Source organism: Bombyx mori, chromosome 25, assembly GCF_030269925.1.
Source record: "Bombyx mori chromosome 25, ASM3026992v2".
Lineage (NCBI taxonomy): Eukaryota > Metazoa > Arthropoda > Insecta > Lepidoptera > Bombycidae > Bombyx > Bombyx mori.
In genome coordinates, this window is record NC_085131.1 from 9684161 (window position 1) to 9711767 (window position 27607).

At 36.0% G+C, this 27607-nt stretch overlaps 2 protein-coding genes and 1 long non-coding RNA gene across 6 annotated transcripts in view; 1 reads left to right on the top strand and 2 right to left on the bottom strand.

The window, feature by feature from the left end:
• Positions 1 to 612: 612 nt before the first annotated feature.
• LOC101740812 (tryptophan--tRNA ligase, cytoplasmic) lies at positions 613 to 15291 on the bottom strand. Its single transcript, XM_004921751.5, has 9 exons — positions 15177 to 15291; positions 14920 to 15043; positions 5394 to 5462; positions 5074 to 5233; positions 4558 to 4740; positions 4215 to 4392; positions 3299 to 3505; positions 2042 to 2173; positions 613 to 875 (listed from the first exon to the last, which is right to left on the bottom strand). The coding sequence occupies exons 2-9, from the start codon at positions 15029 to 15031 to the stop codon at positions 714 to 716; spliced, it is 1203 nt and encodes a 400-aa protein (XP_004921808.1). The 5' UTR covers positions 15032 to 15043; positions 15177 to 15291; the 3' UTR covers positions 613 to 713.
• Positions 15292 to 16103: 812 nt separating this feature from the next.
• Positions 16104 to 27607, top strand: part of LOC101740668 (spastin) — a 35358-nt gene continuing 23854 nt past the window's right edge. For 2 of the 4 annotated variants that reach the window (XM_012689584.4, XM_004921750.5), the window contains exons 1-4: positions 16104 to 16697; positions 17019 to 17189; positions 17840 to 18007; positions 26312 to 26502. In XM_012689584.4, the coding sequence (XP_012545038.1) occupies positions 16244 to 16697; positions 17019 to 17189; positions 17840 to 18007; positions 26312 to 26502 (984 nt within the window). In that variant the 5' untranslated portion in view covers positions 16104 to 16243. The remainder of the gene's footprint in view (positions 16698 to 17018; positions 17190 to 17839; positions 18008 to 26311; positions 26503 to 27607) is intronic. The other 2 variants (XM_012689589.4, XM_062676175.1) reach the window with 1 other exon arrangement.
• LOC134201428 (uncharacterized) lies at positions 19014 to 25038 on the bottom strand. Its single transcript, XR_009976714.1, has 2 exons — positions 24627 to 25038; positions 19014 to 23976 (listed from the first exon to the last, which is right to left on the bottom strand). It is a non-coding gene; the product is annotated as an uncharacterized LOC134201428 (long non-coding RNA).

A 27607-nucleotide genomic window follows, 5' to 3' on the forward strand; every position in this document is an offset into this window, starting at 1 on the left:
AACTAAAAATTAATTAATACACTAATTTGATTCAACCGCCCAAAGCTTCAAAGTATAGCCACGTATAAGCAAAGGAACATTTATCTTCCTATATTGGATGAATAAATATGTCAGAATTTTGGCGGGAATGAAAGGAGTGCAGTTATATGAATGGTTTTATTATACCTATATAATGTTTCTGTAAAATTAAGCGTGCAATAATGGTAGTTTATTGACAGCTTAGCATGTATAATAATAGACAAGTATTGGAAAATAAAAAAAAATCTTTGGACTTGACCCTCACTGGTGGTAGGACCTCTTGTGAGTCCGCACGGGTAGGTACCACCGCCCTGCCTATTTCTGCCGTGAAACAGTAATGCGTTTCGGTTTGAAGGGCGGGGCAGCCGTTATGACTATACTGAGACCTTAGAACTGATATCTCGAGGTGGGTGGCGCATTTACGTTGTAGATGTCTATGGGCTCCAGTAACCACTTAACACCAGGTAGGCTGTGAGCTCGTCCATCCATCTAAGCAATACTTTACGGATTTTTTAATTTTATTAAGATATAATTTCATATCATCTATCGTTTCACTTGATTAAATTACATCTTACTATAAAATAAAACTCACTATTCATGCAGATTTTTTTATAAATAGATTTACGATTTTTTTAAAGAAATAAATAATGGAACATATTTGCAGATAATTTAAATGCGACTTTATTCTTATAGTTTTAAACGTCGATTTTCCTTATTCTGAAATATTCGTGCATGACCTCATCTGTGACCTTGGCTCTTCGAGCTTGATAATCTTGAACGTATCCTGTAATGGTGTCTATAGCTATCTTCTTAAGTTCTCCTGTTAACATCTGTCCTGACTCGTAAGACTTCTTGATCTGCGAAAAAGGTACATAATTATGAAAAAAATTAAACATAGTCAGAAATTTTGAATATAAATTTTTGGATTTCAAACGCTTTTTTCAAAAATGAGCACAAGTCTCAATTGGATAGTGTAACGGCTGCCCCGCCCATTACAAACCACCTGAGATTCGAACACCGGTATAATCGCTTCGATCGATATGAGTACGTCGTGTAATTTAGACCAGCACTACTATCTACAATCTATCGATTTATCTATCTATCGATCTTAAAGCCTCTATATTTACGAATAGGGTATTTTCAGAGTCCGGATACCTAAATCAGAAGAGTGAGTTATTAGTGGGTCGCGATTCCGATCCGGTGGTAGATTCAGCGAAGCACTGCTCTTGCTCGGGCAGACGTTAGCAAAGTCTCTTAGACAGCGCCGTGAGCTCTGGCCTATTTTTTTTTCCTGCCTATGCTGATAGTCATGAGAGGCTATGTCAGCGTAACCGGGCGAGTAGGTGAGCTCACGGAGCTCAAACCGGAAGTGTTGCTAACACTGGCCCTAGCAAGAGCCGTGCTTCGCAGAATATACCGCCGGATCGGAAGCGCGACCCACTGAGAAGATCCGGCGAGAAACTCAGTGGGCTATATCTGTGGGTTAATTTACTCGTCGAGTCCTTCGTCGCAAGCGACGGGTTCAACTACGGTACGGACAGTAGATTCACTGGTAAAAATTTTTTTTAAGGCTTTCGCTTAGCCAATATGCGCTTACTCAACCGAAGAGGGTGTCATTCTTATTCTCATCTTATTAGCTACGGTAAGTTATCAAGTGGACTCGGTTTTGCATCTCTTAAATAACGTCACAGTGCTACTGTGCTTTTAAAGTTACGCGTATTAATAAAATCAGGGTATTTAAATTTTAAATATTAGTTCGGAAATTTATAAATACGAGTTCTTTCAAACAAAATTCGTAACAGAACTTCTCAACGTTTGCATCTCCGTGTTATTTAAACGACAAACGGGTCATATCGTGTCCCACTCGAATGAGTCTTCATTCCTTCAACGATTAAATAGATTGCATCGTCCACATTTTGTAACACGTAATGTATTGCAAACTGTACATTGCTGCTTAAGCTCAGTTCGTGCGGACTAAGGTACGTTATCCCTGAATAAATAAAGATTAACAAACATCTATTACCTCAGCGAGTTTGTCGTCGTCTTCAAGGAAGAAAACTAAATACTTGTAAGAAATATCCACATCAGTGTTACCACCCTTCTCTCTGTGCTCCTCCACTGTGATTTGACCTCCCGAAAACGCATATTTGTTTATCTGTAAAAAAGCACGTGACTCAGTACATTTGACAATAATAATAATAATAATAATAGTTATCCTCGATACTGTGCGCATTGTGAGGTTTCTCACTCTGGAGTCCTAACCACTAGTGGCTTGTGTCATAGACACCGCCATCAGCGGCCACCTATTGTTATATAGGTACTGCATTTAAAAAATTGTATTCTTAATACCCCATTTAAAAAATATTGTGTAATTAATTACATTTTAAATAAACATAGCAGAATAGTAATAATAAACTAAAAATATACTTTTTATTATTTAACATGGAAAAAGCCACAATTTTAAATACGTGCCGAATTGTTCGAAGTTTCTGCAAGACGAAACATCAGACAAAATTAAAACATAAAATGAACTCCACTTGGCTTAGGACCATGGTTTTCAGTATTTATCGAAACTCATAAAAATTCGAGAATACAAACTTTGTATATAATAATAATAATAATAATAACTAAAAACTGGGATCAAATGACGCACGGTCCAACGTAAATGCCGCCACCCACCTTGAGACATAAGTTCTAAGGTCTCAGTATAGTTACAACGGCTGCCCCACCCTACAAACCGATACGCCTTTTGTAACAACAAATATTTCGTATTATATTCTTAAACAAAATACTGCATTTTGACCTCCCATGATTTACTTTTTCTATGTATAATTCATTAGTTAATCTTAGTCACGTTTCAGTGTCCGTCGCAAAATAATTAATACACCAATTTATTTAAAAAAAAATACAGCCTCCAGATGTCATATGAGCACCGAGAGCTCACCTACAAGCTATGGTAACGCTGATATAGCCTCTCAGGGCTATCAGCATAGGTAGGAGGAAAAAATTGAAGAGGGCAGTGTTACCACTGCATAACGACGTACATCTATTTTTTATGGTAGAAAAATCGAGGACCATTTCAGCTTCTTCAGGAAGTTAGACAGCTAATAGTGGTACCTACTAGATTTTTTTTTTATTCGGGTCAGCAATCATAGTAGTGATTTATTAGCATTTTTCAATGAAATATGGATTGTGACATCAAAATAGCATCCATCTGATTTATAAAGCTTTTTAATTTTTAAAGCAAAACCATGAAAATCTCCGGGACAAAAATGCCTACCTTATTTTTTATTTGCTTCGGAGTGTCGTTCAAGAATATCGAAGCGTTACAATCACTAGCCGACATTTTGTGCTGGGCGCCTTGAAGAGCCGGCAAGAATGTTGAGTGTATCAGAGAAGGTTTGGGCAATTTGAGACGAACGGCCACATCTCGCGTCATACGGAAATATGGATCCTGATCGATCGCGCACGGAACCAAACAATGTACCTGGAATGATATATTTTAAATATTATTTATCTCTAATGTTTACATAATATTGTTTTAGAAATTTGTTGCTTAATCATATAAAATAATTTAACCACAGTGGTTCACAGTACACATTTATATTGTATAAATAAATATAGAAAATAGCTTTCTTATTTGTCTATTTATCTATATATAAACTAGCGGACCCAACAGACGTTGTCCTGTGAATGCATACACAAAAATTCATTCAAGTCGATCCAGTCGTTTAGTTGCAGTATAGATAAATAGTTTGCCGACTGCAGCGCCATCTGCCGGGATGATTTGTGAATCTAAACCATCCAGGACGCCACCCAAACGCATACAAAAAAATTCATTCAAATCGGTTATTACGGTATATATGGTAATATACAGTAAAAATTTCTATACTAATATATAAATCTACAGTGGTTTTTACAGATGTTCCGTTATTACTACTGAACAATGCATCCGATCGACTTGAAATAGGTATCGATGTAGAAAACACATGTTCTTAATGGATAGGTTAATATTTATATGAGTGTTGGACTCCCTACACCAGTTGCGGGGGCGTTAATGAAGAGAATCTCTGTGGTGGTGAGAAATAGTAATGCTAATTTTAAATGCCCCGCGAAGCGGATGGGTACAGCTATATTTTATAAAGATTGAATCAAACTAAAAATTAATTCATGACTATACCAGAATGATTACTTACAATTTTATTTTCAAAAATAAATGGAAAAGTGGTGGAAAAGGCTGGAGCGGCTTCAATCGATGGGAATGTAATCTTGCCAATGACATCAGAATCACCGAAACCGAATATGCCCTTTACTTGGTTGTATGTGACACATTTCTGTATCCTTAACATGTTCTGGTAAAAAGCTGGGCACTGCCTGTGAACCAAAAACATGTAACTAAATGGAAAATTTACATCACTGCTTTTGAATCATAAGCAATTCACAGCTCAAATTTATTCCTCAGAGAGAGCATAGAGCAGCACTAAAAACTTTAAGAAGATAAACTAAGTGATAGATTAAAAAATATCTCCATCTGCTTACCCAATAAAATCCAAATCATTAAATATAAATGTATTTGAAGGATCAAATCCAATTGCTATAATATCTTTGGCATTATTATAAGCCATTTTCCTTGCATCTTCAACTTTTATATCTCTCCACAGTACCTTCTCATCATCTGTCAGTTGAATAATTAGAGGTACATTGAAAACATCTTGTAACCATCTAAAAATGTATTACTATTATTAAAGCATAGACCAGTAACACCAGACATTCATTACAAACATTAAATCATTTGAAAAATAATTAAATACACACAGTAAAATGTCTTAAGTCTTTGAAGTATATTTGAAATGTCTATGATGGGGTAAAACACCCTGTGTACTCAATCAAGTGATGAATGATGACAGGCATTGATAAGCAACGCTCCATAAGTTTTTATTATTTATTGCAATTGCAATTCTTCACTAATGGTTTTATTTCCAGAAAGGAATAACATTCCATTGTATAGTAAATTTTCACTCTTTGATTACCTTGAATAATTAAAAAAATACTAACTTAGTAAACATAAAAGGGATCATATGTCCGAGATGCATACTGTCTGATGATGGCCCTCTTCCAGTGTACAAGTAAAATTTCTTTCCCGCTTCATGTAAATTAAGTATTACATTTAGGTCTCTATGTGAAAAGAATATTCCACGTCTCAGCAGATGATGAGCTTAAAAATAATTATTTTTTACATTTTTATTTAATCGCAGATCAGAATGTGCATCTTTACAAGTATTAATCTCATAAGCTTATATTTATAAATACATCAGAATGTGAATAGTTTTAAATTGATACAAAATTTTAATCAAAATATTTCTTTTAAAATTTACCTTTCCTTCCTATTACTTTTTCAAATCGCTGTATAAGTTCATCATCAATTTTCTGACTGCCAAACCTTTCTGCAACAATATTAATTTTAAAGTTTACTAGCTGACCCGGCAGACTTCGTAGTACCTCAATCGATAATGTATAAAATAAACTCAAAACAAACAAAAGGAATCCGTCCGACGGGGGACACATCGAAGGAAAAACAAAATTGTTATTTTTATTTAAAACCGAACATTTTCATATTTATCTAACCTTTTAAACCGTTTCTGAACCTCCACAAATTCAAGACCAAAATTAGCCAAATCGGTCCAGCCGTTCTCGAGTTTTAGCGAGACTAACGAACAGCAATTCATTTTTATATAAAGGGTGGCCGGAACATTGACGTCCAAAAAAAAATTTGGACCCCTTGTGTCGTGGGGTATCCGAATCACCCCCATGTATGTTCCGCGATTTTTGATAGTTTTCGAGTTATGAATTTTTTTCTAATTTTTCGAGAATTTACGACCTGGCCAACTTAAAAAATAAAAAAATTACGGTCGGTGAATAAGATTTACATTTTCAACTTTAAATTAAAAATCTAAACAGATGATTAAATAGTTTCTAAGTGACTTTAAAAAATGCGCGACTTTCAGCTTTCATAATCAATAAAAAAAATAGTGCTTAACGGGCTACTTTGTCTAAAATTGGCCTTCAAAGACAGCGAGGTGGAAAATTCTTAAATTTTTTTGGTCTTACAAAAAAAAAAAATTATGACAATTTTATCATTCGTAAAGTTAATTAACGATAGAGAATGCTAGAAATTAACAAAACACATCGAAGTTGTTTAAAAAAAGTTTCAATTAAGAAGTGGTTAAAACACAGATGATAATGTCAAAATTTATTTTTAAATTTTACAAAAAGTTTTCAAAGTTACCACCTCCAGCGGCAATACACCTTCTACACTGCGTAAGAAGTTGTCTTTTAATCGGCAAAATTTTCTTTTATCCTACCTATGCTGATTAATATTATGCTGCTTAATACCGAGAACTCGGCATTAACCAGCGTCTTTCAGCACTCGTGCATGAATGCTTACTATCATTTTTTGGACATATCTCCCGGCGAGGAAATGACTCCATAGAGCGCCTTGTCGTTCAGGGCAAAGTAGAAGGCACCAGACCGCGTGGAAGGTTGCCCATGCGATGGACCGACCAGATCAAGTCGGCAGTTAGCGGCTGTTTGCATGAGTGTACCAGGCTCACCACAAACCGGCAGGAGTGGCGATTGCTCGTGAGGCACATAACATCTTCCCACAGCAACGATGCTGGACGACGAGCACGACCGCTCTGACAAGAGTGATACGACATACGAATACGAAATGCTGATAGCCTTGAGAGGCTATATCAGCTTCTCCTTGACGTGCAGGTGGCTCACGGGGCTGAATCCGGCTGTGTTGCTAGCACTGGCCCTAGCAAGAGCGGTACTTCGCAGAATCTACCAAGGGATCGGAAACGCGACCCACTGAGAAGATCCGGCGAGAAACTCAGTGGGCTGTGTCTATGGCTTAATTCACTCGTCGAGCCCTTCGTCGTAAGCGACGGGTTCGACGAGGACGATGACCGATGCTTGTGGTACCTCAAAGCACCGTTAATGGATCGTGAGGATCAGTAAGTGACATGTTTAGGGCGACGTCGACTGTTTACCATTCGGTCTACAGGATCGGGTATGTCGGCTAAAAGCTATCTTGTTCTCTTTTATAACGCGTTCGGCTTCTGTAATCTTCTGCCTCAGCTTTTCTTCACTAGAAAATTGTCGCGCGCTCCCCTCCTTCGCCACCAAGAGTGAGAAAGATAGCAATAATTCGGTCTCTTATCTTCTCGGGTCATCTCGGCTCATTGTCATTGCAGGAAAAAGTTGCCCCACGTTTTACATCTCATGATCCGCAAGAACGGATCCCGCAAAAACTAAAAAAAATAACCTCCAAATGTTTAGACCTTAGCTTTCCTGCAGTTAATTTTGGTTAGTAACAAACAAATTAACCTTAAGAATGATAAAATTGACCAAAAAATTTTTTTGTCAATTTTATCATGTGTCAAACTTGTCAAAGTCATATCAATGTTTTTATGTTGAAATCATAGACCTACAGTTTTTTTTTTTCAGTTGTCCTCGTCTATCTTCCTCCCTCTATGATCTCCTTCCTCCTGATATTCCTCGCCCCATTGATCTCAAATCTCTTCTTTCCCTTGTCAACTCCCCTTTCGTTTATATTCTTAGTTCATTCATTAACCATAATAATATTAAGCTGTAGTTTGTCTGTCTGTTATCGAACTAACCCCTGTATATATATGTTGTATGTATATTGTATGGATATTGTTTTAGGTAAATCAACAGAGATCCTGTCATCAAACATTCTTAGCTACTCACTTAATTCTTAGTGAATATCTGTGACCTTGCTCGTTCACGAAGCCCGCTATAGAAAGCAGAGTATTAAATACACTTGACATTGGCGAAATATAAATGGAAACGCCACACAGTGGGTCGATACTGTGATTTTAGTGACTTAGGGACCAACTTTGTTTTTTTATAAATTTTTTTATGTAGATAGATAGAGCTCGTTAATCTCAATAATAATTGTTTTGGGCAAAAATTACAAAAACTTTATAGTTTGGTCAGAAAAATGTGTTTTGTGATTTTTTTGTATGGAGCGGGTCACATTAAATTAAATTCCTGCTAAGTACCGCGAGGTCCCGCTTTGAAACTTTATTTTCCTTATACCTTGTCTAGTCTACTATCATTTGATGCTATGAACATGTGCATAAAGTTGCAACTCTGCCAAATAAATGGATCGAAAAAAATTAATAAATACATAGAATAAAAACCTTTATATTTTTTTTTCGTAAGTGCTTTTAAGTTAAATTTGATATGGATTAGTAAGTAAAAGCACGTAATGATACCCATAATTACATAATACCTAACAACAATACATTTAGTAGGTCTCTAATTAAGCAATCTCTCTAATTATTAGGATAGTTAACATTATTTAATGAGGATAATTATTTAAGCAGCCATTACTGGGTAGTAGAAAATATAGTAAACATATGTTTGTCACTGGAAGTATAAAGTGACCATGCTTATTATATACTAACTAGTGTTCGTTGATTCGTACTACTACTAACATCTCGTGATTGTCGTTGTGATCTTGCTGTTTCCGTTATAATTGATAATTTTGTTAACAATTTAGAATTAAGATTTTAAGAGAGCAACTACAGTCGCTGTCTGATAATAAAAAACTCTTTCAATTCCTACAAAATCAAATAAACGTGACCGAAGAGAAAAATGTTGAGCTCTAAAAATTCTGTACGCAATTTTGTTCAAATATAAGTGCAATATGGAAACGAAGTAGTCGCATGTTAGCACAGTTTATAAGAAAAAAATGTGATTGGTTAGAATGTGCAATAAACTGGCCCGAAGGAATGATACCTGAAGCTATCAACACTGCACATGAAAGGCTCCAGATTTCTAATACTGAAGATGTTGAAAATGTACCACCCTCAAATGTACTACAGAAGCCTTGACATCTATTTTTGCACCTCGAAAACCTTTTGAAGAATTGGGATCCAGGCAAAAACGAAGATGCATTGAACAAATTTACCAATCGCTTTCGTTATCCCCGGATGAAATGAAAGCTACTACAATTGCTAGTTTGAGAAACACTAGAAATGAAGATGTAGGAGAAATAATGAACCACTTGTCAAATCACCCCGAAGATCTAGAAAAAGTTAAGGAGTATTTAATTACAAGTAAAGTGAAAAGTAGTACATATTCTCCCGATGAGGCAATATTAGTTTCACTTAAATTATGTGGCAGTATATAAACCTAAGAGAAGCAGCAAGTGAAAATGGGTCTGGTTTATACCCTTCTTAATATAAAATTAAGCAAGAAAAGACCAAATGTTATCCAGGGAAAGACGAGATAATTATTACTGAAGAAGGAGCTGCTATTAAAATGCAAGCATTGCTAAACTTGGCGCTATATAGGCTTTTAGATGTGATTACTTCGGATTTGAACTCTGCAAGAGAGCTACTGTTTATAAGCAAATAGGCTTTGATAGAGCCCCAGGTCAAAGTAATTATAAACAAAAAACTGAAACAGAGTTTGATGATTCATCTATTTTCATGGTCAGTTTAGTTCCTATAAGGCTTCAGAAATTTGATGGAACAATTGTTTGGGAAAACGACCTACCCTCATCAACTTTTTATTGCCGTCCAATAATGTTTAAATTTACAAAAGAAACGCAGTCAACAGTGACAATTATAAAAGCTAGCATAACAGAAGAAATAGAAAGACTTCAGCCATCAAAAATCAAACAAGTTGAAGTTAAGCATCAATTGCATATGATGATGATAGACGGCAAAATAACCTCATATTTGTCAGAAACATTTTCTGCTGTCTGTGATATTTGCAAAGCAAAACCGTCAGAGTTTTTTGGAGTGACTTGCTTATCAAAGAGAACATAATGAAGAAATATTCCAGTATGGAATGCCATCTTTACATACCTGGATAAGATGCATGGAGTGCTTACTTCATATCGGTAAATATAATTTTATTACTTCACAATTTTTTCATCGTATGTAGTTTCCTGTGAGATAATTTTAAAAAGACACTTTTTTTGTTTACGTCTTATCGTTTGGACTTCAAGAAATGGAGTTGCAAGGGGCGATGACAAAGAAAAAATAACAACCAGAAAAAGTGCTATACAGCAAGCGTTTAAAAAGGAATGCGGTTTACTTATAGATGTTGTCAAGCAAGGAGTAAGAACAACTAATGATGGCAATACTGCCAGAAGATTTTTCAGGGATGCAGAAGAAACAGCCCGCATAAAGGAATACGTAAAGATTTAATAGAGAGGTTTCACGTGATTCTTCACTCTGTTGCATCTGGAGAGCGCGTTTCCAATTTTTCCGAATTTTTAGATATACTGCAGTATTGTATGTTAATTTATATCCCTGGTATTATATTATATACCTTCCAGTATTCATAAATTGTTGGCACATGGCAGTGATATACAATAATGAAGAACTTTGGTGCCATTCGTCTATACGAATGGCACCAAAGTTTACCTATGTAAACTCTCGGAAGAGGCAGCGGAAGCTCCCAATAAAGATTTTCGGAAATATACAGAGAGTTGTTATTCAAGAATGAGAAGTAGGACGTCGACTAATGAGGATATTTTACAAAATCTTCTTTCGTCTTCTGACCCAAAGATCGAAAGGTGAAACAAAATATATAATATTTAGAGAGATTGCTTCATTAGAGACCTACTAAATGTATTGTTGTTAGGTATTATGTAATTATGGGTATCATTACGTGCTTTTACTTACTAATCCTTATCAAATTTAACTTAAAAGCACTTACGAAAAAAAATATAAAGGTTTTTATTCTATGTATTTATTAATTTTTTTCGATCCATTTATTTGGCAGAGTTGCAACTTTATGCACATGTTCATAGCATCAAATGATAGTAGACTAGACAAGGTATAAGGAAAATAAAGTTTCAAAGCGGGACCTCGCGGTACTTAGCAGGAATTTAATTTAATGTGACCCGCTCCATACAAAAAAATCACAAAACACATTTTTCTGACCAGTTTGGTCAGAAAAATGATAAAGTTTTTGTAATTTTTGCCCAAAACAATTATTATTGAGATTAACGAGCTCTATCTATCTACATAAAAAAATTTATAAAAAAACAAAGTTGGTCCCTAAGTCACTAAAATCATAGAATCGACCCACTGTGCGCCATAAACCTAAGAGATAGATAGATAGATAGACCTACATAGTAGGGACACGACATATTGTTCTATACGTACAATTGCATATATAAATAGCACCCATTTTGAAGGCACACATATAAACATATATCTATCTCGTTCTTACCCAGCACTGTAACTCGCAGGAAAACAATAAACAGTATTTCAGTGCGTACATAAAATGAAACATGAATATACGTAAATATCTAATGTGGCCGAAAATGTGCTAAGCATGGCGCACCAAATGTCATTGTCAGTTCAGCCGTCTGTTTTGGGTTGTACATTATTTATTGACTTTGATATACATTTAATATGATTGCTTATATAAAATTTCTTATTTTATCATACTACCCCGCTTAAAACATACAAAAATAATAATTAAAACATATTTTATAGGGTGTCAAGAAAGTCGATGCCCTAAAACTATTATCTATATATATATTTAAATTCATTATGGAGCACTCATCCGAAAAATCGGGACACTATTTTTCGGTTGGAATCTATTGATCTTGACACTAATCATAAATACCTCTTAATAAAATGTGTCATCAAAACATATTTAGACATTCTGTTTAGATATTTCGGGAAAAAGGTTACTGACAAAATCTCTCTTCAGAACTATAAGTATAAATAAAATAGTTTTATTCCGTAGCGAGTAAAAAACTATTGTAAATTGGTTAAATTTGTAGTAATTAAGTGATTTCAAAGAGGGAGTCACAAGGAATGAAGTTTGTAATTAAATAAATGTTCTGAAGGTTTTTTTTTTATCACGCGGTCCCTGAATCACTTTCAAGTGAGAGTGATTCAAATGGTGCGGCGCACCTACCTTGAGGTGCGTTGCAGTAGTGTGTTACAGACTTTAGAGTCAGCAACACAATTAAAATAGATTGTAATAGAGGTTAATAATCAACGAGACAACTTTATATAATAATAAAATCAGTGTAGCAACTTTTAAAAATCGTCATATCGTTTACTTGGCAAATTTGAATGACGAACTTGTCTTAGATTTCACACATCTAAATCAAATCATATATGCACATAACAATATACCTACTTACTTCCCATTAAAGTATAAATTCTACAAATAATTAATACTCAACAATTAAAATAAAATGAACCAAGAACGTTTATCGATAAAACCTAATAACATTAAAATCTTCTGGGCAGCACTAAATCCGCCATGTTTTGCGGCCAGATGACGTCACAGTGGCACGCATTTTTTGATGACGTTTCATTTCCATAGGTTTCCTACTTCAGTGGTTGAAGTACATGGCTATACATAACTAAGTTTAACCAACAAACACAAACTATATTAATTTATGTATCAAAATTAACAAAGGCCAAACTAAGAAATAAAGTAAAACAAAAAGATAGACATAAAAATGAGTATGGAATACATCAAAGAATTTTAAGGAAGTAAAATAATTAAAAATAAATATTATGCTATACTTTCCATAAAATAAATAAAGTGAAACATTATTATTTAGGCGGTTTACGGATCCTCTTGTCCGACGTATTCTTGACCTGCGACTTTGTGGTTTTCACGGCTTCAGCTGACTCATCACTAGGCACTGGTGCTACAGGGTACTGATTTATCAACAGACGGAGCTCAGCGACAGTCTCTATCTTCCGACGTGTTTTATCAGACAGCTGGATTACTATCTTGCCTTCTGATGTCCAGCACTGCTTAAGGCCAAAGTGTTTGCGAGCACCCAGAAACGCATCATGACGGGACTTAGTCAAGAATTCAGAAAACGTCAAACCAGAACCCTTCAGCAACACCTTATTCTTCCAAACTATACTTGGATGGCTATGGCATTTGAACCTTATTAAAATTGGACGAGGCTTGCTTTTATTAGCTCCATGATGACGACAAGTTACTATGTCAGTTAAAATAATATGACTCAATTTCATGGGACCTTTTAAAATATCCAAAACAGTAGCTGAAGGGTCTTTATTATTGTTGACCCCATTAAGCAACAGTACTTTCCGACGAGACATCATTTCGTGTCTGTCCAGGCCCAAAGTAAGCAACTCGATTTGCAAACTCACAGGATAAACTCGCTATGGTTTTATGTGAGAGATCTGTGGTAGCTGCATTCTTCAATGATTCTTAAGTTCAGTGTTGTAGACAAGTCTTCCAGTTGTGCAAATAGTTTGGAGTAAATATCCATGGTGATGATAATTAAGATTTTAGTTTGAGTGAGTTCAGAGGAGAAATAATTGTTGAAATGAGAGTATTAGAGGTCAGTGATTAACCTGGTATCAATAAATAATAACTTTATAAGCTGTATTATATTTAAATTAAAATAAATCTTAGATCACAAATTTTTTGTATTGACACTTATACCAGTTATTCACATTCGCACGAATACGCAAACCCGCAAGTGTAGGTAGTGATGACGCTCGCCAAAACCCACTGATTTTGGAGTGAAATGGTTGTCCAAAGCACTGACTATATCTTCATGTGGTACTCTTCAACTTCTTTAGGCAACACGAGATCAGCTGCCAGTTTGTAGGTAGATTCACTGAGTGTGCTAAGCAATATGGCCCGTCTTTTGACTCCTGCTGGATCTTTCACTGCGTTAATATCGTTCGCAATGAACCACTGTGTGAGTCTGCATCTCCAAGTCTTCCAAGTTTGCGTATTATGGTCGAAATTACTTAAATTTCCGAAAGACATTTTTTATATTTTTTTAGTGTGGGTACCTCGTCGCCAATGTTGTGTAGCGCGTATGGGGACAAGTGATACTCAAGACGGCCAGTGGCACACTAACATTTATTTCAAACATAACACTTATATAAATCGACCTTTCAATGTACCCAAAAGGACATGGGCCATTTTAGGCCCAGCTACTCGTGCTCTCAAGGACATTAATGAAATATCTATAGAAAAAAACATTTCATTTTTACATACTTATTATAAATTTAAGGGTATTTTAATGGTGGGATAAAATAAAAAGAAATTAGCATGATTAAGCTACAATGTTAATATTGAAGGAGTTGCCATAGGTAAAATATATTTATATTTTAACACCGGTCACTCACATGCGCACGAATACGCAAACCCACAAGTGTAGGACGACATTTGCGAATGATTATGCAAAGTTTTCGCTGCATTCATGGTTTTCCAAGCTGTGTCGGTTTTTTAACAGACATCAAAGCGCGCGAACCGCTATCCTTCGCGTAGTCTCCCACACATTCGTGTGACGAGTTGCGCCCAGGATTGCGAAGGCAACAGACGTTTCGCCATTTTCATAGATTGTGACGTCTACTGTGTAGCGTATCTTCATCAAAAGAAAACCCATAAAAACAGCATGGCTGTTAATGATGTCTGGGAAAGACTTCAAAACTCTTTCTCTTCAATGTTCTATTGACGAATTTAAAAGGAGGAGAAATTCGTGAGACATTCGTAAACAAGTGTAGGAGGAAGCGCAACCGGGTTCGCAAATTGAGTACTGAACCCATTTGCACAGCCGCTAAGTTTGCGAATAAATGTTTGACGGCCCTTCTTCACATGCGAGCAATCATTCGTACAATGTACGAATATTTGCGCGCATGTGAGTGGCCGGTATAAGACTACCCTCACGCAAAAAAAAGATATTCACGCAAGAAAGAGATTTAAGTATTTAATTTTTGTTAAAAGCCACTCCATTCGTGAGCCACCTTTTGAAGAATTAATTGACACATCACCAGTAAATTAATAAGCATTTCGAAGTATATCTTTTTAACATAGAATACGTACTTATTAGTTTGTCATAATCAATGCCGGTGTCTGACTTTCCAGTAACAGTCCATGGATCCACGAAGTCCTCATCCTCCGCTATTGCTATATTGATAGTTTTATCTTCTGCCATTTTATTATTTAACTAAAAAAAGTATTTTATAGGTACAAATTTCTACAAATAATTTCACTTGTCACTTTACATTACTTTTCTCAACTCTTTGCTCCACTGTATTAGAAAAAAGGAATATAATCATTTAGTAGTCACAAGTACTTACGTTTTTAACATAGAAAGTAATTTTTAATCACCACATCGAGGTTAATATACCTAGCCTTTCAAAGTATTTCTATGACAGATTTAGGGAGCCTCCATAGACATTTTTTTGTTACAATTTTTCCTTATTAGGAAAGGTAAGGGGATCTAAGCCCATACAGCCTAGTCTGTTCCCTCCATAGACATTTTTTTTGGTACAATTTTTCCTTATTAGGAAAGGCAAGAGTATCTTAGCCTGTTCTATTCATATCTGTTCTGTATAATTTCCTCCATAAACAGATTGTACTGATTGGGATAGATAAAACATTTAACACTACTTGCTTTATATTTAATAGCTAATGATGGCATCACTAACAGAAAATTTCGATTTTATATTCGATGTTCATTTTTGAATCGGTATTTCGAATATAAAATAAGTTTTTTCTGTTCAAGAAAATGGTAAGACTTCTATACCTGTATTTGTTGTTATTATATACAAAACCATGGAGGGAAAATTCAAGGAATAAACAAATTTAAAGGAACATTGAAGTCGTCATGGCGTAAGAGATATAAGACCCAGTGGATTCGTACCGAGTGGAGCGACTCGATCCCGCATCTATGTACGTAATAAATTTTCTAACTAAATACATAAAACCAGTGTTATATATCCAGTAGAGATTCGAAGATAATGATTTAAAACCACTTATTATCAGTATCTCGGAAAGGTTTTAAAATCTGAAACGTGATTATAAATTATAATATTAACTACATTTAGAGATACTATTATAATTAAAGTATCAAAGAAAAGTCGTAATCAGCAATTGATTTCTCTTCGTCAAAAAAAAAAGAGCTTTTGCTGATTGTTTTTTTTTTTAACTTTATGGGCTCAATTCCCTCTGCTTTTGCAATTAAAGACATACAAACGTCAAATTTTGTCAAAAAAATTGAATAAAATAAACTTCAACATAAAGCTTTCACGAGTCGCGAATCCTGCCGTGTTTACGGACAACGGGTAAAATAAACGTGCGTTTCTTTGTTTGGAAAAGTGTATGGAGGTTTCGTGTTAGAGAAGTCAGGGGGTCAGCATTCTTGATGGTGTCAGGAGACGATTCAAATGGTGGCCGATTATCGAGGAAAAATACCAGGTCCCCAAACCGCAAGTCAAAGAAAGGAGATGCAGACCTAGCTAAGGGGTCAACGTTGCGAAATGCTTCGCAACCTTCTGTTCACAAACGAAACCTTTATGTTGTTTCTTTTCCCATAATTATTTTATTCAATATTTTACGATCAATTTTATACCAACTATTTTTGATATTCAAATACTTATATACGGCTTCGCATCGGTTCATGAAAAAGCCTCGTAAGATCGGCGAGTGCAACTTAGAAGTTGTAGTGAAAGACGGTATAGTGTCCACAGAGATAGCTCAAGAAGATATGTCTCATCACGTCGGACCAGGCGATCCACTGCTGGCCAAGCAGAAGCATCATCATCGCAAAGCTTTTGAATACATATCGAAAGCTTTGAAGATTGATGAGGAAAACGAAGGCAAGTTTGCATGTCAATAGTATGTTGTTAGTTCTTGGGGTGTAATGACTCATTTGCTATGTAATTATAGAGTAATGATTCAGTCCTGAAAAGGGTGCACTTTTTCTTTTTGTGAGTTGGATAACAGCCAAGATTCTATAAATGTTTGTTTTGAAAACTTAACTGTTGGTTATGATATAATATACACTGCTTGTGTTGGATATAAATATAAACAAAACATTGTAACTCTGACTCATAAATTGAATGGCTTCTTAGTTTTATATAAACACACACATAAGCTATTTGAACTTAGTTAACAAAATTAATATTGTATAAAAACAGGCCAAAAGGAGCTAGCAATAGAACTGTACAAGAAAGGGATTTTTGAATTGGAGCGAGGTATCGCTGTCGACTGCTGGGGAGGTAGAGGAGACGCTTGGCAAAGAGCTCAAAAACTACACGACAAGATGAAAACAAACCTTGGAATGGCTAAGGATCGTTTACATTTCCTTGGTAATAAAATATTGGTATAACTTAAAATCACTGCTTATTCAAGCTATGCAGTCTAAAATGGCTGATTGTATGCATGCAAAGCTTATTATTATTTTTAATATTATTGTGTTTTTTCTTCACTGTATCATGTTAAGTCATTGATGGTTAATGGTTAGATGCATGAAGGTGTAGGTGTTGTAGTCATAATGTAGGTAGATGTTTGACATAAAACTAGACTATCCGTTTTGAGATAAAGTGATGACCTAGTTAGTCCTAACAAAGACTAACACGTGATTATTATCAAGGCTGAACTGAATCAAATAGATTAGATTCATATAAACTGTAGTGTGACAAAGAATCACACCCAGTATTAGTTTTATTAATGAATAGTCAAAATCTGAATTGAAAGGTCATTTGCTCGCATCATGTATCTTCACATTTTTTTAAAAATATTTTGGTACTAAATTTTATATAATCATTGTCTGATAAAACTTAATCGATACCTGTTGCTTAAAAGTACAAAATTATAAAATTTTATAATCTGTATAATACAAATGCTTCAATCGGGCAAGTCTGTATCAATCATTTAACCTAACCATCAATGATTCTCGGAGCTAAAAGTTAATCACTGTTCCAATTTTAATTTATTTGAAATGTATTCCTCGATGTAGCCAACCTAGTCGCCCTAAGTAAACTGGGTGTTGAAAGCGAGCCAGAGAGGAGTGACAAAAAGCCAACTGAATCACCTCTCAAGGTCCGAAAGCCGCTAGAGAAGTCCAAGACAACGTTACTGTCACATACAGAAAATAATTGTGGTCAAACAAAGCTGCCGACAGAAGGTAGAGCAACTCAATGATAATGCTTAGCTTTGTTTGACTTAACTTATTGCAAAAAGTAATGAAAACTAACCAATTATTGAAGAAATAAAGTAATGTAATGTAATTAGAATGCACGAGTATGTGTGTGTTTGCATGAAGATTTGTGATGCTTCCGTAAACAATGCCGCTTGCTTGTATACCCAATGAACACATTGTCAAAGTAGTTTGTGTAAAATCCAATCCAAAAAAGCATAACCATTATATTATAATGTTTTATTTTAGTTTTACATTTAATAATACTCATAACTGTATTGCTTTAAATAATGTATATAAATTAGCTATCTCAGTCATTACATTCATGAACATCTCTGACTAATCAAATTTCCGCCATGATTACTGATTGTAAATGTAAATGAACTGTAGTGTATCAATATGTCACATATAATATTTGGTACGCACATAACTAATAAAATAATTATCAAAGTTCTTCTTGAACGATCAAAGCTTCACTCATTTTACTCCATTAATTTATTTCCATTCACTATAATGTTAGTAAGGCAAAAAGTAATGATAAAAATATTTAAATTCACATAATCAGCCAATCAACCATTAATGAACGATTCATCTGATTAAAGCTTAAATAGAAAATCAAAATAAATGTAGATGTAAATATAAAAAACATTAGATAAAGGTTAGTCTAAAAATGCATAGTAAGTCAGAGTTCTATAGTCAAATACACAATTAAAATACAAAATAAACTAATAACATTATAAATAACCTCATTTTTTAAATATTTATTTAACTATGTCTTTTGTGAGTACCATAAAAAAAGTTCTCTAATCGAGATGATGTTAGAGCAACTTATTAAGTAAACCATCCAAATTCAATTATCAGATTATAGCTGTGATGGATATGACAATGTTAAAATTTCTACTTTAAAAAAAATTTACATTTATAATCGAATACGTTCTGAACCAGATCTCTCATTAAATAATTTTGGGTGTCAGACATAAATTAAATAGGCCAATTTTGCTCACACTCTGCTTTATTCTCCCAATTGTACACTGATGCGCTTTGATCTTGCTTTATTCATAATTACTTTGGACTTCTTATACTAATTTTTACACACAACGCTACCGCGATGTAATTTTGTTGGCCTGTGACATCTATTGACGACATTTGTCAACTGTTGGATTTATAACTTAACAATATTTTAATGGTTTGCAATATAGCTCATATTTAATAATAATTCTTAATATGTACAGGACTCTATATAATCATATAAATAATCAGAAACCTTACACTCTATATAATCATATTAATATAAATAATCATAAACCTTACAGCTCGGCCATCCTACCTAAAGCGAGACCCTTCGCTTTGAGATCAAGAAAGAAAAAAAAACAAAATATATGTGTTACAAAATAATAATAATAATAAATGCAATTAATTATACACTAGGTTTATATATGACGTGTAACATTTTTTTTTAAACATTTTTTTGCTATAAATACTAAGTACATACACATATCTATCGCTAAATCGTTTCCATGGTTTTAAGTTCTATCAAAATAATAATTAAAATAACAATTTCTTTCTTAAGTAACTAAATGTCCAACATAAACTGAGTAATCAAGTATCTAATCACTGTCATCAACACTATTACTAGATTCATCAGACTCTAATTCTCTACAGAACGACATCCAAGGCTGAATCTTATCAATAGATACAACTGCTTCATACCTTCTACCTTTTTGCGAGTCATCTTCTACCACGAACCTATCATTGCGAAGAACCTTTAGTATACGATAAGGACCTTGGTACTTAACAGAGAGCTTTTGAGATTTTCCATCGTGCGGAGCCTGCCTTGCTAAGCGTACTAAATCCCCTTCTTGGTACTGCCTCGCTGGTTTCCTATGCTTATTAAAATTGACTGCATCTTTAACTTCTAGCCTGTTGTCTGACTTCCGCCAATTCCTCAATGGGAGTCCTATTTAGAGTGTCATTGATTACCGTACTAAGTATGCTTTCCGTACTACTAATTATGTTAACTCCAAATAGTAGCTCAGAGGGGCTCTTTTGGGTAGTTTTATGTCGAGCTGTGTTCATACCAACCTGTATATCAGTGATGTGGTTGTCCCACGACTTGTCGCCGCCGTGATTGGCTGTCGATAGAGCATCTAAAATCGTTCTATTAAACCTTTCTACTTGCCCGTTTGCTCGAGGCGTTGCAACGGCATTTACAATATGTTTGATCCCGTAAGAGGTCGTAAAATCTTGGAACGTCTTACTGGTGAAACTCGTACCTTTATCTTTTCGATTGGGTGGAGTTCTCCTTCTCGTTTATCACCTGGAGCTTTGTGGTACGCGCACTCAAGGCAGGAGGTAACATACTTCCGGACGAGACGCCGCATTTTCGCGAACCAATAATGGCCTCGGATGCGCTGTAGGGCTCTTTCAAAACCACAATGGCCAACGTCATCGTGGTTCATTTTTAAAATTTGCCAGCGTACACTTTTGGGTACCAGCCATTTTATTTTGTCACCTACCACGCGGTAAACACGGTCATTCTTCAGTCTGTAGTTTTTGTGTATGTCCGCTACCTCCGCCGATGAAGGGTCAGAAAGAATCCTTTTGATTTTATTTATCTCGTCATCTGCATTTTGTACCGTCGCAATCCAGTCCTGTTCGATTTGCTGTATTTGTAAAACATCTAGTACATGTGTTACCTGAAGAAGAATTCACTGGGTTTCTGCTTAGGGCATCCGCGTGTGCCATGCTAACACCAGGCCGGTACTCGATTGTACAGTCGTACTTCTGAAGTTGGACCCACCACCTAGCTATGCGAGGTATCAAGTCACGTTTAGTTAGAGTGGACCTGAGTGCATTGCAATTGGTCAAGATTTTAAATGGTATTCCCACTAAATAAACTCTTAACCGATTGAGAGATGCAATGACTGCCAAAGTTTCGAGCTCGTACGAATGAAACTTGCGTTCGTCAGCGGTAGTTTTCCTGCTGAAGTAGGACACTGGTTGCAATGCACCATTACAGTTACGCTGCAGTAAAATGCCCGCTAGGCCTTCTTTGCAAGCCTCCGTATGTAGCTCGGTTTCGGACTTCTACCTGGGCGGATACCATTAGCAGTCACTTCAAACCCTAGAAAGTCTATGACATTCAAAAAGAAATAGCACTTACTTAATTTCAGTGTGAGAACTTCGCCTAGTCTTTGGATGCCTTCCCTAAAATCCTTGGATGGTATCAGTATGTCATCCATGTAGACAACAGCATATTTAATTTGGGCCTCCTTTAATATTTTATGGATTGTCCTTTGGAACACAGATGGTGCATTAACTAGTCCGAAAGGCATGCGGTTGTATTCATGCTGCCCATCAGGTGTTACAAAGGCAGTTTTACTACGGGAGGCCTCGGCGACTGGTGTTCGATAGTACCCGGAAGCAAGGTCCAATGACGTAAATAGGGTGTTACCGGATAATAGGTCCAACTGATCCTCGACTCTTGGTAGGGGGTAGTGTTCCTTTTTGGGCTTTCTGTTTAGAGCTCGATAGTCCACATAGAATCGTTTCTCACTATTCTTTTTTTTTGTACCAGGACTATAGGACTGGCATATGATGAAGATGACTCCCTAGCTCTACCATTATCTACCATCTCCTTAACCATGCCTCTTACTAATTGTCGCTCAGTATGTGACATACGGCATGGGCGATACACGACTGGTTCCGTGTCGTTAAGGTCGATTACCATCTCAGTGATGTTGGTAAACCCAAGGTCCTTGAGTCCACTTGAGAAGTGTAGTTCTTCGCGTTGCTGTTTTGTTAGCTCAGGATTGCAACTGATCTCTTCATCCAGTCCCCTATCGGTAAGAACGCTACAAGATTGGGAAAAAGGTGTTCGATGCGTATTACGCAGTGCTCGTGTTAAGAGTGTCCTTCTTGATACAAATCTTGTTTGACGAGGCATTATAAATTAGAAGCGCTGTGCGGCTGTCTTTTATCTCGTACGTACCGGGAAAGAGAACGATCTTAGTCGGAATCTTAGTCATTATAATATCAGGCTTCTCTGTAAAGGAATGTCCAAGTAATGCCAATGTCCAAGTAACTTAGTACATAATCTTCTACTACATATATTTCAATAGTTTCTTTTAATCCTTGAACTTCTACACTCACGGTAGCTACACCTAAAGGGCAAGTCAGGTTTCCTCCTATTCCTCTTAATACCGGCATACCTTCCCTCACATCGATATTCAGGTTCAACTCCTTAGCGGTACTCTGTCTAATTAACGAACATTGACTCCCTAAATCTACATGACACTTGACCCCTGAGTTGTTAATCTTTATATCCAGTATATATTTATCAATAGCGCGATCATCGACAGTTACATTAGATACTTGTTTTTGTTCATTATTTTTATCTAAGGCCTGACTATCGTCTTTATTAATCGGAGTTTTATTTTTTAAACAGTTAATCGCCTAATGACCAATCCTCCCGCAGGTCGTACACTTCGCGATAAGTTTTGTACATTTAAAGCTAGGGTGACCTATTTCATTGCAATTGAAGCAACGGATTCCGTTATTACTAGGGCCCGCCCTGCTCGTGCCAGATTGATTTGTTTTTTTCAGGTTGGCATCGTTAATGGAGTCACGAACTTTGCCTATCTTCACGGTTCTAAAGTATTTGAGCACTTGCTCAGGTCGCTTAAATTGAGCGGCTTGAGCACCCACTTTAACGGCACGATCTTCAACCCCGTACAGCAAACAGTCTACCACTTCCTTGCCATAAATTTTGCAACGATTTAACAAGTTCATTTTCGCATAATAGTAATGTTCAAACGACTCACCGTATCTAACTGTTTTTGCTAACATTTTATGCAATAACTCAGCATAGTTCTCGCTTTGGGGAAAAGATTCTATAAGTTTTTGTTTCCACTCAGTCCATGTAAAATAATAGGCTAGATAAGCCCTGATACCAAGTTTTAGCGACACCAGAAAGCTTGGGCAAGGAATAGTGGATAATTTCCGTCTTCCCACCCATATATGTGAGCACATTCTTCCACTTTCGTCAGCCAAGTAAGGATAGTTTGTTCCTTTGCCATTGGGTCAAATTCGGGGATAACATTTGTGTTGAACGTAAGTTTGGGCTTATCTGAACCTTTTATTTTGTCAAGAATATTCAAGAATTTATCTACTAATACCTTTGTATCTGAACCGTCGTCCTCCTTACCACGCTTAACCTTGCGCGGAAGCTGCGGTGACCCCATATCAGATCCTGAAGAGGAAGACACATGCCGTCTCCTCTGTCCTGTCCTTGTCCTTGTTTTCCATCTCCTTCTTTCGTATTCGTCCCTGTCGTCAGAGCCGCTTGATTGTTGCCTGCTCGACCGCTGCTTACGCGATCGTCGTTCACTCGATCGCTTTCCACGCAACCGTTCTCTTCGAATCATCGTGTCCTTGTCCATTTTATCCAATGGTACCGATTGCTCTATGCTCGAGCTCCTCCTCCTAATTCTTTCCTGTCGACCTACATCCTGAACCTCGGATGCTCCATGCTCTATCCTCGAGCACATCCTCCTAATCCTTTCCTGTTGACCTACATCCTTAACCTCGGATGCTCCTTGGTCACTCCCATGTGTTAGTCCTTCCCCTCGACTAAGCACATGGACCCTACATCCTAACCTCGGATGCTCCTTGCTCTATCCGCGAGCTCATCCTCCCAATCCTTCCCTGTTGACCTACACCCTCAGCCTTGGATGCTCCTTGGTCACTCCCATGTGTTAGTCCTTCCCCTCGACTAAGCACATGTGACCTACATCCTCAGCCTCGGATGCTCCTTGGTCATTCCCTATGTGTTAGTCCTTCCCCTCGACTAAGCACATGGGCTCCTTTTTTCATTAAGCCACTTCCTCTTACTAGCCGAGCACTAGACCCTTCCCCTCGGCTAGTGTCGTCCTCCACGTCACAGTTGATGAGCGTAACTGAAACTCACATTGTGGAGCTTAGAATGATGATAATCATAAACTGCTTTAACCGGGTTTAATAATTGCAAAAAGTAGAATAGGGTAATTTAAATGGCATAATATCGGGTACATTCCGAAAAGCTAGAAGAGGACTCCTCGTAGAACGGGGAACAGAAAAGAAAATAAACTTTATTATGCATGTGCATTCATCGAAAATCATGTATTTCCAAAGACCTGACGCACTCTAATACATTTATGTAAACATTTAAACCAATGCAATAACGAGTGTCGTTAGATTCTAATAGAGCCTATAAAACCCTTAACTTTTTCGTCACCATGTAAATAAAACGGTAGGTGGGTAGAATGAATTTGTTGTTTTAAGTTTAATTACTTATATTGAAAGTTATAATCGTCATTGATTTCTTCATTGGTTCTTCGTCATTGGTTTATTCAACCCAACGCACATGTGATCATTACGTGGTCGATTTTTCAGTGCACTTGCACTGATCGGTTACAAGGCAATAATAAAAAAATGACTCAGTGCAGGTTTGTAATATGAAGAGGAACAAGACAAAGAAAATTCATATAAAAAAAAAAAAAAAAAAAATCACAACCACCAGAATTTTCAATATCACTGAATCACATGTAAATAATTAATAATAACTTACGTTTTTTACCGATCCGTGGGCGTAGTAAGGTTAGTTTTCTAGAGCCTTATTTATCCCGCTTCTGACCTTTTGGGTGTCAGACATAAATTAAATAGGCCAATTTTGCTCACACTCTGCTTTATTCTCCCAATTGTACACTGATGCGCTTTGATCTTGCTTTATTCATAATTACTTTGGACTTCTTATACTAATTTTTACACACAACGCTACCGCGATGTAATTTTGTTGGCCTGTGACATCTATTGACGACATTTGTCAACTGTTGGATTTATAACTTAACAATATTTTAATGGTTTGCAATATAGCTCATATTTAATAATAATTCTTAATATGTACAGGACTCTATATAATCATATAAATAATCAGAAACCTTACACTCTATATAATCATATTAATATAAATAATCATAAACCTTACAATAAGTATTATATTATTTACTGGTACATTCGAACAATGACTCGAGCAGCTTGATTTAGTTTTTAAAAAGTATACTTAGAAAGAAAGGTCGTTGCACGATTCTAAGCCATAACAAACTTTGAATTAGGGTTGATAATTTAATCACTTAAATAAATTCCCACTCTCATCGTCGCGACAAATAACCTTTTGCAATGAACCGAAAGTAGATCATCACGCTTCGGGAACGCGGGTGCGAACAGAAGCATTGGAACGTAACGACCATGCATGATCTTTTACGATTGACTTGTATTTCCCTGATGCCACCGATCTATACGATTCAATTAACTATTCACATGCCGTATAACTCTTTGTAATATCACGTATTAATTAAAATTAAAATTTTAAATAATAAAACACGCCTAATGAAACTAAAATTTATTGTAAAAGATATATAACTCCACTTAAAGTAAATTACATTCGGAATAAAATAGGTATTTTTTGGCATTCTGCTGTTTCGATCCGCAATATCTGCCAGTATTTTGGAGATATCATTATAATGATTATGTAATTATGGTTCACGTATTTTGCCAAGATTAGAATATAACTACCCAGTAAGAAGATTACAGTCTTCTGCCTTCAAAGTCAATGTTTTACTTAGAAACATATAGTACGAAAAGCCGTAGAAGAGGTGATTTGTGGTCTTAATACGCATTTGTTTTATGGCATTTACCGCTATAATTCTAAAATAATTATTCGATAACAATAAACTTTCATTAGACTTAAGTTATTATTTTATCTTAATAAAGTTGATAAAGCTGTTCGCATAGCGTGCCTTTTAGAACATTATTAACTACCCAACTAAATTAGGAGTGGTTACTAATAGATAGGCTGCGTGACACAATAGGCAATCGGACACTGATATCAAAAATGTAGTGCGGATGAATATCAATTTAATTAAGACAATCGTTCAATATTATTGAAATTGCTTAATGATTTTTTATTTAAAATATCATTGAAAAATCTATTTATTCTAACATTTTTTACGTAAAACTAACTGTATAGTCACAACATGAGGTCATATGTGGGCAATGTGTGTGTTTTTGGTGGACTTGTCTATTTTGACCACTAATGACGTTACAGCTAATGCAGTTGCGGTCAAAGCAGTTTTTTAATGTTTTCGCGGCATTTATGAAAAAAAAAACAGTCCGGTTCTCTATTATCAATGATGCTTTACTGTACTAAATCAAGCCCTCCCGTTTTATTTTAATCGAGTCTGACCCAAGAGGCAGTTGCAGGACGAAAACTGACGACGGCAGGCCGAAGAGTGCCTAGCAGTGGAGGAGGGCCCTTGATGAAATCTCAGACTTTGCCGAGGTCCATGGGCAGATCATCCTCCCAGCCGAACAGCTCTAACGGGGGCTACACACGGTACCCCATGAAGCCTGCGTCTACACCGCCGGCTGTTAAAAGACAGTTGTCTGTAAGTAATTTAAACAGATACAACGAAAAGAAAAAAAACGTATCTATACTAATATTATAAAGCTGAAGAGTTTGTTTGTTTGAACGCGCTAATCTCAGGAACTAGTGGTCCGATTTGAAAAATTCTTTCAGTGTTAGATAACCCATTTATAGAGGAAGGCTATAGGCTATATAAAATCACGCTAAGACCAATACAAGCAATGTTTCAAAATCGGGGTTACTTTTACCTTTTGAGAGGAGCCGCTGCGTGCGCTGCAAAAACGGTTAAAGTTTCGCTAAAATAATGTATGACAGAATTGTTCCTTTTTAAAAGATCTAAGAAAAAAGTCCGCGACAGCATAATGTGTCTATATGTTAAGGTTGGCTCACTATAACGTTTTTTATGCTAACCAAATTTGTTCTAAAATAAAGCATTATTTGTGAACTATACCACGCGAACGAAGTCGCGGGCAAAAGCTAGTGTATTAATAAAGATATTTATAGATTGCATTATTATGTCCATTTTTTCCGTTGTTTTTTCAATTTCACAAATTACATACATGGCCGTAACATAAGGTCATGGCGAACGAGTTTATTTACAACCAATAATTTTTATTACATATGCTTTCAAATTAAAAGTTCAATGAGCACAGATAAATAACGCTTAAGAACTTTCACTGTTAACGCCTTGATATGATTCTTAACGAGCGCAAGGCAAATAAAATTAATTATTATATCCATTTAAACACTAATTTGGATTAATTCAGGCTTGTATTAAATGCGTTCTTGGCGCAGCTGTGTCGCAGCCGTGTCGAAATATTAAATACGTTTTCCTCCTTTTATTTATATGTACGTAGCTTTTTAATATCGTTTGAATCAACTTACGACGTAGAAGGAAAGAAAGTTTTTGAAATACGATCATAAATGAGGATGATTTGTAGGCAGCGGCTTGGTTCTGCTCCTGGCATTGCTGACGTCCATGAGCGGCGGTAACCACTCACCATCAGGTGGGCCGTATCATCGTCTGCCTATATGGCAATAAAAAAAGATGAACGTTAATGGTAACAGCATATAATAAAACAGAGAATTGATGGTTGGTCATTTTTGAAAAAAAAACGCAGTCACAA